At 35.6% G+C, this 13,955-nt stretch overlaps 1 protein-coding gene across 5 annotated transcripts in view; it reads left to right on the forward strand.

Annotated features, from left to right (window-relative positions):
• PSPC1 (paraspeckle component 1) overlaps window positions 1-13,955 on the forward strand; it is a 67,251-nt gene that overhangs the window by 41,557 nt on the left and 11,739 nt on the right. The window contains exon 9 of one of the 5 annotated variants that reach the window (XM_063305790.1): window positions 766-1,571. The exons of the other annotated variants lie outside the window; for them this stretch is intronic. Coding sequence (XP_063161860.1) covers window positions 766-951 — 186 coding nt within the window. The 3' untranslated portion in view covers window positions 952-1,571. Of the gene's footprint in view, window positions 1-765; window positions 1,572-13,955 lie in introns of those variants that run through there. 5 annotated transcript variants of the gene reach the window in all.

Below are 13,955 nucleotides of genomic sequence, written 5' to 3' on the forward strand. Positions count from 1 at the left end.
AGTAGTCACATTTATTCCTCTAGTTTTAAAAGAGAATATGATAATTTTACTAAAATGTTGAATTCAAGAACTTTCTAAGTATACTATAAATATTTACTAATTTAGGGAAAATATATGGAGATAAACATTTTAATAATAATGGATTATTTTAGGACACCCTTAATCTACTAAATCACAACTAATATTTTAAAGGAATTAAATACAGATTTGGATGTGAATGCTTACTTGAATTACATGAGACTTTTTTGTTTTGTTTCTGTGGAACACTTAAAAATTTTGAGCCTAGATTCCTTTTGCATTTAGCATCTCTTAAAATGTTATTTAAGTTTCAGGGACCTTCTAAAATGTAGTTTTAATTTCATTTCTTTATACATATTTAGTATACTTTATACATACTTAATATACTTAATATTCTTTATACATACTTAGATTTTGTACAGAAGATTCAGAATATAAAATACTGATTCTTCAGCCCTATTCATTAGTCAACTTAGAATGGCTAAGAAGTGGTTACACTTTGTCTGAATCCTATACTACCCATTCCTTTAACTTATTGGACTGGTTGTCACAATATCGTTTAGCTTACTTTTTAGCTTACTTTCAGCTTTTAAAAGTAATGACTAAAATTAATTGCTCCTTTCTTCCTTCTATGTATCATCCTGATTCTGCTGGACTATCTGCTGAACTTCCTGAAAACATCATATTTCCCCCTTTGTCTTTATTGTAATTCAAATTGGGGGTTTATTCTAAATGGACTTAATATAGCATTCTGAGAGATTTCCTCAAGGAGGCCCACCACAAATGGGTTCACCTATGGTTAGTAGGCCAGGCTCTGAAACTCCTCAACCAGCTATGGGTGGTGTAGGTGCCGTCAATAGCGGACCCAGTGGCTTTGGTAGAGGAAATCCAGGGGGCAGCTTTGAAGGACCTAACAAGCGTCGCAGATATTGAAACTTTCATTTTGTACTCTTATGAAATTGAATGAATCTGATGTTATGACTCTATAATTTCAGCTGTTATTTTTGAATGGTTTTATTGTTAATATAGACATTAAACTTTTTTGTAAACTGTAGACTTTTTTTTGTATTCAGTCATAGGCTTAGCATAGTGTAGAAATAATACACTTCATTTTGTACATCAGTTGTTTGTGACTGCAACAAAATATACTGTGCCATGCTGTGAAACTTGTGAGTTACATGCATACAATAAAATAAACGGTTTAAATGGTTTTGAAACACTGCTATGAATACTATCTTTAAATTTAATTGTAAGCATCCATAATGATTTTTCTTCGATAATGCCTATCTTTTGGAAAAAAACAACCCTGCTTTATCCATTGTAATTGTATGAAAATAAAAATGCAGCTTGCAATACATAGAAAAAAGTTGAGGCTAGTGCAGCTTTAGAACATAGGAAACTATTAGTAAGCCAATATAAATTTGTTTTTTTTTTAAAATCAAATATGTTACTTTTCAACAACATGTATAAACCTCTTTGCAATGGGATTGTCATCATAATGTAATCCTGTGTTCAAGTTTCAAATAAACATTTTGAGCCTTGGAAAACTACAAGTAGTGAATATTCACCTGTGGTCTTAACTAGATTATGAATGGAAATAATCTTGAAAAACATATTTCAGATTATACTCTTTCATGAACCATTACTGCTATTTGCATTTTTGTTTCCTCTGTAGAAGATTTATAAAATATATTCAGCGTGTTCTTTTTCCCCAACACATTTTCTTTTCTGAAAAGTATATTTGCTAGATTCTTGTCTTTCAACACTAAAGAAAATGCTTTGTTTAACAAATTACTGGAAACAATAGCAGCTGCCGGTATTTAATACTTTCAGCAAGCAAAATATTTCCAGTTTTGCACTTCATCTAAATACACAAATTCTTTCTATTCTTCCTTGATGAAAACCTCCCCTTTTAAACAACCTATGTAAACTGGAAATAAAAACATAAACAGAAAACCATACTAGAACTTCAGTTATACAATGCATGTTAAACATGTAGGGAACAAGGAGGTTTTAATATATACTAGTGAAATGATCCTACCATGAAAGTATTTGGTATTGGATATTTTGATTTGATTTATTTACTTATTTTATATGGGCAAAATCGAATATATTGGAGATACATGGAAAAGAGCTGTTACGGCATATGCATAGCATGTTATATGAGTGGAGTAAAGTTTTATAAAGTTTATGTTAAAACATGATTATTACTTGTGCAAATTTGATAGGTCTACTTACTTTTTAAGCAAGTTGGGAGCATTCTCTGATCCCATATTTATATGAAGCTAAAATGGTTGCTTAGGATGTATTGGAGGGTGTGTGGAGCAAATGAAGACAGGTGTTATGATATTATCACACAAATAGTACAGCTTATGTATTTTCACTAGACATCACAGTGTAAATATATAGTAGCATTACTAGTGTGATTATGTCATCACATGTCATTTTGACATCACCCTGGCTTCATAATGGAGACCTGTGTGTTCATATTTTTATCTGTGAAACAGGCAAATACCTTTATATTGATACAGAATACTTCATCTCTTTTCTATTCTGTGCACACTGCAGAAACTGCAAGTAGATTATCCATTCCTGGAATTTATACCTGTGCTATTTAAAAGAAACTATGGATAAGTGTTACTAGATTTACAGTTTAAGAAGGATACGATCAATAATTTTTTTTAATATATGTATATGGCTCTATTTCTCACTGCTTCTGTTGTGTCACTCTTAGAATAACAAAGAAATCATGTACTCAACTATATTAAAGTCACAGAATGTAAATGAACAAATGTTTCATATGTTCAACCATTTTGGCAGATCTGCAGTGTAAATTAACATAGAAACATACAAATAGTCCCTGATTAATGATGGAAATTGGGACTGGAATTTCAGTCTCTAAGTGACATGGTCATAAAGCATGACGTCAACCTGCTTCATGATGGCTGTTCTGGCATTTCCAGTTGCCGTAGTTAAGCAAATCCTGCAGTGTTATTAAGCGCGATGTCACGTGGTTGCCATTTGCAACCTCCTGCTAGCTTCTCCATTGACTTTGCTTGTTGGAAGCTGGCAGTAAAGGTCACAAATGGTGATCATGTGACTGCAGGATGCTGCAGCTTTGTAATTATGAGCCAGGGCAGAACATCTGAGAAATATATTGAAATATTCTGTTTTGTCCTGGCTTCATGTCAGAACTCCAAAAATATATGATAGTTTTGAGTCAAAGTACTCAAAATTTGTTTTGAGCTTGAATTTTTTGTGTGTGTGTTCAGTATTTTGAACTCCTCTAATACATATGCAGGTTCTAGCATGTTGTTTACAAAGGGTTTTTTGTATTTTTTCTTCCTTGAACATTTGAACACTTGCACTGTAAATAGGAATAATGTGCTGTAACTAGGGATAATGTGACACTACAGGTAGTCCTCACTTAATGACCATTTGTTTAATGACAGTTTGGATATACAACAGGAATCTGTCCTCAAAGTTACAATCATTGTACCACCCCCACAGTCACATGATTGTTATTTGGGCAGTTGGCAGCTAGCTTGCATTTATGACCAGTTGCAGCATCCTGTGGTCACGTGATAGCAATTTACGACCTTCCCAGCTGGCTTCCAGTAAGCCAAATCAATAGGGGACCATTGATTCACTTAACAACCACGGTAAAAATGGTCGTAAAATCTGGTCTGGTCACATGACTCCTTGCTTAGCGACTGCATCCCAATTGTGGTTGTTAAGGAAGGACTACCTGTATTGCTGAATTAGACCTTATGTTAGTAAAAATCCTAGTGATGTAAAAGAATGGGTTATGTTTAAGAGCTTAGATTACTGAAGAGATAAATGAAACTGCTACTTAATTTAATGGATGATTTCTACTATAGTTTTAGTGGATTCTGCTGTCTACAACTTCTTTAATGAAATACATGTTTTCCAGGAATCCATAGTAATTATCCAATCCCAGGAAAATATTCAATTGTTTTGAGGGTTTGCAGAATTAATAGTTTTGAGAAGCACCAATTTTTACGATAGTTGTTTCTATACATCTATTATCTTTAATAGAACCTATATAAAAAAATATAATGTATTTGAATTGCAGTTTGTAATCAGATTACAGATTAATTTTGTGATGTATAAAGTATTTACAAAATGAATAGTTTTTTTTTAATACATTGACAAACTATGAACTCTTCTGTCCTGAATGTGTTAGTTCTCTATGGAACATTTTCTTTCTCCATTTTTGAAAGTCAGATTTCTAAAACACGTTATCTACTTATCTCAGTAGTGATTTTAATACTGAAAATCTTGGATATAATTAGCAAAAACATTTTTAAAATAAAAACTGTCAGCAGAAAGTAACTTCTATTTAAGCCTCAGCTATACATATCCATTTCAGATTTTAATTGGATCATGAGCTGTGTGTTTTCATACAACACTAAGCCAGATTTATTTTAGGAATTTGTTAAACCAGAGAAAACGAAACAATCTGACTTTAGCCAATTCCAGGTTTGTATTTTTCCATTGCTTTGGCCAGTACACCGAAGAAATAATTTTTTGAAATTCCAGGACTAAACCAAAGCCTGTACTCTGATGTAATGGACACATTCACATCATGACCACGGACTGTCATGGTTTAGCTTGAGTGAAAGTTCCTTCTCTCTGGTACCATCACTGCCTTATTCTCTGGCTGTGGTACCAAATAATCACTTCTGTTCTTGGAATAAGTTCCATTGAATGCAGTAGTTACTTCTGAATAGTCATGCATATTGTCAATTTTATACTTATTTTTTAGATTGCTTTCTCATGGAGTAAATTTATATTTTATAAGGGTTTATAAATTCAACACTAATTGTCTAGTTCTGTTCTTATATAATGAGCTACACTTTCTTGGCTTAGCATCTTCCAGATGTGTTAGACTAAAATTTTCATAACCCCAGTCAAGCAATTAAATTGGTTCAAATGGCATTAGGATTAGGCTGCACATAGGCATTCAAATATGATTTCTGATTCTGATATAATGGTTTATTTAATTATTGGGCTACTTAGTTGGGGCCAAAATAAAACAAAAAACAGTTTGGTTTACATACAGTAAGAAAGTGAAAACCCATAATCTTCAGTGCCCACATATTTCAGTGTAATTCTGGCATCAAAAATCTATCAAATTTCGCCACTGCCCATCTCCCCCAAAGGAGAGAGTTTACAATAAAGCTAAAAGAATAAAATACAATAAAAACAAAATATAATACATAAAATATAAATATAAGAGATAAAATACACAATATAAAATGGGATCAAGATGGCAGATAAAATTCTAATTCAGTTCACACGTATATGAAAACCACTTTAAGGCACTAGCCACCCCCAAGATTGACTACCCTCCTTCCTGCCCCAAGCGAGATGGCAGAGCCAGGTCTTTAACTTTTTCCGGAAGGTCAGGAGAGGGGGCATACCTCACCTCTGGGGGAAGACTGTTCCTAAGGGTGGGGGCCACGGCAGAGAAGGCCTGCTTCCTGGACCCCGCCAATCAACATTCGCTCATGGACGGGGTCCGTAACATGTCCCCTCTGCCTGACTGGGTGGGACTGGTCAATGTAATGGGGAAGAGAGAGGCCCTCAGGTAGCCTGGACCCATGCCACGTAGGGCTTTAAAGGTGATAGCCAACACCTTGAATTGGACCCGGAAGCAAACCGGTACCAGATGCACTGCTCTCAGCAGAGGTGTTACGTGTGCTGACCTTGGGGCACCTAAAATTGCCCATGCGGCCGCATTCTGGACAGTAGTCTATATAGGAGATGACTAGGGCATGCGTGACTGATCAGAGGGCCTCTCGATCCAGGAAGGGGCATAACTGTCACACAACATGAACTTGAGCAAAGGCTCTCCTAGCCACGACTGCCACCTGCTCTTTGAGCAGGAGTCGTGAGTCCAGGAGGACCTCCAGATTCCACACCAGGTCTGTCTGGGGCAGGGCTACCCCATCCAGAACTAAAGATGGTAAGTTTCCGGATGCAGAGAAGCCCCCAACCCACAGCCATTCCATCGTACTAGGGTTCAGCTGAAGCCTGTTGTTCCCCATCCATGCCGTTACAGCCTCCAGGCACCGAGAAAGGGTGGTCACAGCATCACTTACATCACCCGGGATGGAGATGTATAGTTGGGTATCATCTGCATATTAATGGTACCTCATCCTGTAGTGACAGATGATCTCATCCAGTAGTTTCATGTAGATGTTGAAGAGCGAGGAGAGTACTGAACCCTGCGGCACCTCACGAAGGAGGGGCTGTGGGCCGGGCCCCTCTCTCTCTATCAACACTGATTGGGATTGGCCTGGAGGAAGGAGGTGAACCAGCGCAGACCCACACCACCCACCTGCAACTCCCTGAGCTGCCCCAAAAGGATACCATGGTTGATGGTATCAAAAGCCGCTGAGGTCAAGAAGAGCAAGGATGTATGTACTGCCCCCATCCTGCTCCCACCAGAGATCCTAAGTGTGACCAATGCTTTTTCCGTCCCATACCTGGGCCTGAAACCTGACTGAAAGGGGTCTAGATAATCTGTTCCATCCAGAATCCTCGAGTTGCAACGCCACCACTTTCTCAACCACCTTCCCTAAGAAGGGGAGGTGGGAGACTGGGCAGAAATTGTCCAGCACAGTAGGGTCCAGCGATGGTTTCTGGGGAGGGGGTGCACCAGCGCCTCCTTAAAGGCAGCTGGGAACACCCCCTCTCCCAAGGATGAATTTACCATCTCCTGGATCCAACCACACATCATCTCCCGAGCTGCTTTTACCAGCCAGGAGGGGCATGGATCTAATTGACCAGTGGTGGCATTTATAGTCCGGAGGATCCTGTCCACTTCCTTGGGTCCAACAGGATCAAACTGTTCCCAGATAACCAGGTAAGTACGTTCCCCAGGCATTTCCACGGATCATGCCTCATGCATGGAATCCAACTTGGAACAGATCCGAGGGATTTTATCTTGCAGATGCCCAGTACACATTAAGTACATAAAATGTACTTAATATGTGTACAAATTAAGTGTAATAGAGAAAAATGAGCATGTGCATATTTATATGGTAGGCAAAGGCATATTTTGGTGCAAAGCATCCATACCCCCCCAATTAGAAAAATTGATAAAATAAAAATAAAAAGTTGCATTCAGTAATAAGAGTTTTGGGGAAAACATGTTAAAAATATATTCATTTTTACATTTGTATGTATGTATGTAAAAATATTCTCAAACATACATGGACATAGGATAATGCAAAAAAAAAAAGTTGGAAACATTTGAAACTAAATAATTGTATATCCTTGGCTCAGCTCTTATTTCTGTAATTGCCTTGGATAATTGATTTTATCTATATAATTATTTAGTAAGTTTCTTAGACTGCTTTGTGAACTGATGTTTTAAAAAGTTCAGAATATTTTTCTACTATCTGAAGTTTATATTATTGGTACTATCATACTCTCATAAAATAAGCTGCAGATAATTTGTAGGAAAGTGGTTGCCCAAATTTAAATGATTTCTATCAGATATATAAGATACAGATCCAGTATTCATGAAGAGAAAGATTATATACATACGTACGTACGTACATATATATAGTTAATGCTGGGCTAATTTTGGTGTTTGATTTCTCTGAACCAAGATACATCTCTGATAAACACTCAGTATAATAACTAGGTATTATTCTTAATCAAACTCTTGTGTATAAGTTTCATAGTGGTTTAAAAACGAACTTTTTCAATATTGGCTAATAAAGTAAACCTGATCATAATGGCATTATTATCTTTATCATCATTACTACAACAATTTTCTCATGTTTGAACAGGAATGTAAAATACACCTACTTTAATGTCGCTGTTCTGCTCCTCTTCAGGATGGGACAATACATGGTAAAAATTGCTAGGGAAAAACGATTTTATCAGACCAACTCTATTCCTTAGAAACTCAGTTGGAAGATACAGCCTCAGCCTCTGCAAGAAGAAGAAAAAATAGAATGACAGATTTTGTGTACTAATTTTAGTTGTCTGTAAAAAAAAATGTTAACATGCATGCAAGAAGTCAGTCTTTTGGTGCTCAATTATATTCATACTAGCCTTAGGAAAAAGAACTATGAACTGGATAAATTCTGTTAAGTTATATATCAGTAAGAGCAAATTATTTCTGGTGTGAGGAAATTCATTGGAAGTAAAGTGTCATTTGTCAAATAGAAATGAATAGGAAATCCTTTACTGATTAAAACATTGAATTGGATCGAATATACATTTTTCCATCAAAACAAAGTTTAGCATCTTGTTTTGCTGTTAGGTGAAGATAAGGTTTTAACTTCCATATCTGAATTTTTCCAGCAGGGGGGCGGGGGACAGCTTGCGAAGCAATGGTAGTCTCAGATGTTACAAGCAAAAATAGTTTTCAACTTCTCTTTCCACACAGAAGGAGATGAATAGCTTCTAATTTTTAATTAGCTATAGTTAAATTTGTAACAAGGAACTGTGGTTGAAGTTGGTAATGGAAGCCTTTTTTTCTCTCTCAGAGTATTTGAATTAATATAATGCTCACCCATATGACAGGAAATCATGGCCTCCTGTTTTCAAACCAAGACAGTAATATTTTGTATGTGGAATATTACCACATGCATTGAATAATTAAATATAAGCTTTGGAATTAGAATATGTATAATTTTACTGATTGGATAATACATTTGCATAGAATATCTTCACAATTAGATTCTACTACCTCTGGCAATTACTTTCAGTACTGTAACAAAGAAGATTTGCACATTAAATATTTCCTAGCTATTCTGTAAAGTAGATGACTGTTGGATATTTTGTGATCACTTAAAACACAAGTCTTGGTGGCTTATCTTTGAATAAACTTCCTATCTGCAAAATGTAACCAGAGAATTTACGTTTTATTTACTGTAAGATGCTCTATAAACTATGGTTGCAAAAAGATGGAAGCAGCAGTGATTGCTGTGGTGTATAGGTAGTCCTCACTTACCAACCACAATTGGGACTGGCAACTGTCGCTAAGCGATGTGGTTGTAAAGTGAGAAGTGACCATGCCCAGCTTATGATGCCAGTTCTGGCTTTGGTTGTTAAGTGAATCACCGTGGGTCGTTAAGTGTGATGTCATGTGACTGCAACTTGCTACTTCCTGCTGGCTTCCCCATTGACTTTCCTTGCTGGAAGCCAGCTGTGAAGATCACAAATGATGATCACATGACTTTGGGACACTGACTGTTGTAAATATGTGCTGGTTGCCAAGCACCCAAATCACAATCATGTGACTACAGGGACCCTGCAACAACCACAACTTTGAGGACCATTGTAAATCCCCTTTTTCAGCTCTGTCGTAACTTAGAATTGTTGTTGAATGAATGGTTGGTAAGTGAGGACTACCTGTATATAATTGTTCTGCATTGCTCCATTTAGCTCTGCAGCAGCCCTTGATCATGAACTTGGTTTCTAGAGCTAGTCAGCACTGTGATAATTTTAATGAACAGATTTTAATGCACAATCTTTAATTTCGTAACCTTGCTGATTCAGAAAACGTGTAACCTATAGATGTTAAAAACGTTTTGAGTAATTTCAGTTGCTTTTGTAATATACTGAAATTCAGGTAGGTTAAAAATTCTGTGGCTTCAGCAAAATTATGTTTAGTGATTCAGAGAAACAAAGTTTAATGGTCGATACATGTTTTCAATATGGAAGATAGGTTAATTTTCAGCATCACCAGCTAGAAGCATGAATGACTCCCTGTGGAAATTTGGAAGAGCTGCTGCAAAGCAGATCATATAAGAATTAAGTTAGATGGGCCAGTTCTCTGATTCTGCATAAGGTAGCTTTCTGGGAAACTTTGAAATTCTCAGAAGTTACATTGGACATACTGCTTCTGTGAACTCATAGGGGCTGTGCTGTTGTATTTATACCATGTTGAATATAAAGAATACGGCCTACAAATTGAGCTGAAGTAGATCTAAAGTTACACAAAGTCTTAACTATTTCAGTTTATTCAATATTATTAACTCGTTTTTGTTTCAGATTTTAAAGTATTAGAAAATTATGGCAGTATGTGACTAATTTGAAAGAAAAATAAGATGTCAACATTTGATGCAGCAGTATGTCTGTTTCAAGTTACAGTGGTGTGAGAAATTTAGAATGATCTGTAATCCTGAAGTACTCTGATGTTTAGTGTGATCTGGGCTTCATCTAATTCCTGTTAATAGGTAAACAGATTCTGATTAAACACCTGAAACAGTGTATTACGGGAGCCTTTATTAAATGCGTTAAGCCAGCATTAATTTCTTTATTGGAAAATTTAGGAAATTGTAAGATACTACTCTCAAGGGAGTAACTTGAATCAGATGTGATATTGAGTGGTCATCCCCATAAAAAACCCCACATTGGTGATCTCCTTTGAAGTTTGCTGTACAACATACAGATTTGTGAAACTAAATCATGTTACGATCAAAGGGGATCTCTGCTGAACTCAGGAAAAGGGTTGTTGATAAACCTGAAAATGGCAAGTACTAACAAAACCATTACCAAAGACTTTGGCCTCCAATCCATCATCAGTCTGATAGTGTGTAATTGAAGAAAATGCAGAATCACTGTTTTTCTTCCCAGGAACAATCACCAAATACCACTGGATAATGGCAAATATCTACGGGGTATTCATGCCCTTCCTCAGAAGTCCAAGATGAGGAAATAACTGAGTAAGAGTGATGTGTACAGGAGGATGCTAAGGAAAACATTGCTTTTCAGAAAGCACATTGTCATGCATCTCACATTTGTCAAAAACTATCTGCATGATTCAGCAGGCTATTGGAATGTATTCCTTGAACAGTTGAGAGTAAAGTGAAAAATTTTGCCATGAAAGAAAGGCTGTGTTTAGAGATAATGAAACACTGCATTCCAACAAAACATTATCCCAAACATAAAGCATGGTGGTGAGAATACCATGGTTTAGGCTGCTTTTCAACCTCAGGACCCAGACATCTTGTGATGATAAGAGGAAAAGTGGATTTTGGATTGTACAGCAGATTCTACAGGAGAATGTCAGACCCGCATTGAACAAATATAGGCCTTGCAACATAGGCAGTCTGAAACACGCAAATCTATAATAAAAAGGCTGAAGCAGAAGAAATTTCACATTTTTAAATGGCCAAGCCAAAGTCCTGACCTTAACCCAACTGAAATACTGTAGCATGACATGAACTGAACAGTTATTTAGGGCAACCCAGAAATACCAATGAGTTGAAGGAGATCTTTAAAGAGGAGTGTGCCCAAATACCTCCAAATTGATGCATTTGCTGCTAAAGGAGATATCGAATACTGTAGCTAAAATAGCTAATAGGATTTATATGAGGCTCATATCATAGATCATATTGTAGATCATGGTACTGCAGAACCATAGTTCCAAAGAGGGTTTTAGACTTTTTGTCGGTCTGAAAATTGCATCTTAGATCATTAGCTGACAATAGTTTCAGCAGTTTGGTATATTTAAAAAATAGGGAATCAAATATATTGACCAGGAAGTTATTAAATGTTTTCATATTGTCAACTCGTTTTGCTTCCAAGTAATATCTAAAAAGGCATTATTAAGTATTCTACATATTTAGGCATGCATTGTGCTGCAGATACTTAAATTGAAAAACCTCATCTCACTGTGAGGGGGTAACAGAGTTCAAGGAAATCTAGCACATTTCCTATTTTAGCCAAAGGAATAGTTTACCATGTCCAATGTAAAGGGTTTTTAATGTTTAACAGAGGATACTTCAGAGGAGGTATAGCTCAGGACAATAATTACATTTCTCTGTTATGTTAAATACTCTAATGTATCCTTTGTATTCATAGTGGTGTCTCAAATCTTTAGATGTTCCTATGACCTTTCTTTCTTCGCACATTAAGTGAAAAGTTCAAAATATAATATCCTTTTATACAATTATCCTATGTTCAATTACCTATGAATTAAACCATAAATTTATTCTTATTAGATATTCTTTTAACAGAGGACTATAGAGTATAGGAGTACAGTGTGAACAAAACTAATCCATAACATTCTGCAATGGCAAACAGCCTCTCCTTTCCCTGACATTCTTGCACATGTATGGCGTGGCTTACGAAGTTAAACCTGCTGTCTCTGTTTTGGAAGTGGAATTAGGCTTATCCCAGTGTCTGCTGCAATTAAAGGTAAGATTACATGGATGTGAAAAGAGTTCCAATATAATTTGAATTCATGCTGTCCTGCTGAATGGAAAATTGTGTGTTTAAATGTTGATACTGTACACAAGAAAACTCAAGGCTTGCTTCTTTTTGTCGGTCAGATATTTTGTTTTCCAATATTATGCCATCTGTAAGTCACTGAGGATTCTTGGATTCAGCTATGTATTTTTGTAAGAACAAGAAATTACTTCTTTGCACCGTTACAATTAGACTATTTCAATATAAGCCATAGGATTTATCTCTATATTTATTTTCATCTCAGTTGGAAAGCTTCACTGCAGCAATAGTATATATGAGCATTTTTAGAGGAGTATTAGTATTAGGTTCCCTTCATCCACTGTGTCATTTGATTCATTTCTTTGCAACTCTGTAATTCTAGAACTATCAAAACTTCATAAATAAAGTAGAATAAATATCAAAAATTGTATGTAAAATGTAACTTATATTGTAGGTGTGATTTCATGTCAAAATATACCAAATATTCATGAAATGCAAAAATGCTATGCTTGTTTAAATTATTTTTCCAAACCAGTTGTTTTACTGATACATGATTGTTTCTAGTGGCACCATTTGGGGAAAAATATCTTTTAGTTAAAAGTTTCTTCTTCTAAAATATTCAGTTTCTTTCAACATGATACTTTATCAGTGTTCAGGGGGAAAAAATACATTTCATATTTTCATCAAATTTGAAAGTAAAAATGCCTATGTTACATAGTATAGACCATAAATAAATAACACATATTTTATTTTAAAAATCTAATAGCTATGAACATTATGTGATATACCAGAAAGTGCCTTATTTTCACATTGAATTAAGACAAGAATTAACAGAATGCTGTTTGTCTAACAAGGGTTTCCTGACTTCTTCCTTTTCATATCCCAAAGAAGTTCATTTTGACTGTCATTAAGGAACAATGAGCAAAATGGTGGGTAGGGTGGTCTGGTAGAAGATCATATTGGTGAAATGTTTAGGGGCAGATTCTTGTCTCCCATTAGGCATTTTTGGAAGCATCAGAAAGGGTCTTAAAATTGTCTGCCCATTACCTTTTAAACATGTAAGTTGGACTCACAAATTTTCTTGTTTTTCCTATGTTAACAGAATATAACTGTAAAGTGTCTTATGTCAAGATCTATTCAGACATTTCTGTTACTGGATATACTTGCTTTATCAGGTTTTAAATAGGTATTTTAAAGCTCTGCTTTTGTATTCGCAAATGTTATAAGCAAAGCGCTTGATAAAAGGTTTTTTAATTTTTTATACATCTTTATGAAGTGTACACAGGTGAGAAGCTAAAAACAATGTTATCTTTCAATTATTTATACATTGAAAACAGTTTAAAGCCTCATTTTCTAACTCACAAAAATGTTTATATTAACATTTATTTATAAATAATACTGATAGACTGCCCCAATCTACATAAGTGGCACCTAATTCAAGGAAAGCCACAAAAAAATTAAACAGCTAAAATAGAAAATGTTCTTAATTATAAAAAGGCAGTTCTTTATTTAGTCACAGTGACTGACACAGAATCTATTAGCTGCGAGCACAGCCTTCCTGAGACTCAGCGTACAGCACTTGTTGCAATGGCACTGCTAACCAGATCTCTCAGGTAATTCGTAGTTCACTAGGTACAACATTGTGTCAGATGTTTTCCTTTGCCTAACTTACACTTTGCTGCCTGCCATTTTATGGAGAAAAGGATGTTAGT

Source organism: Candoia aspera, chromosome 5, assembly GCF_035149785.1.
Source record: "Candoia aspera isolate rCanAsp1 chromosome 5, rCanAsp1.hap2, whole genome shotgun sequence".
In the NCBI taxonomy this organism is placed as follows: Eukaryota; Metazoa; Chordata; class Lepidosauria; order Squamata; family Boidae; genus Candoia; species Candoia aspera.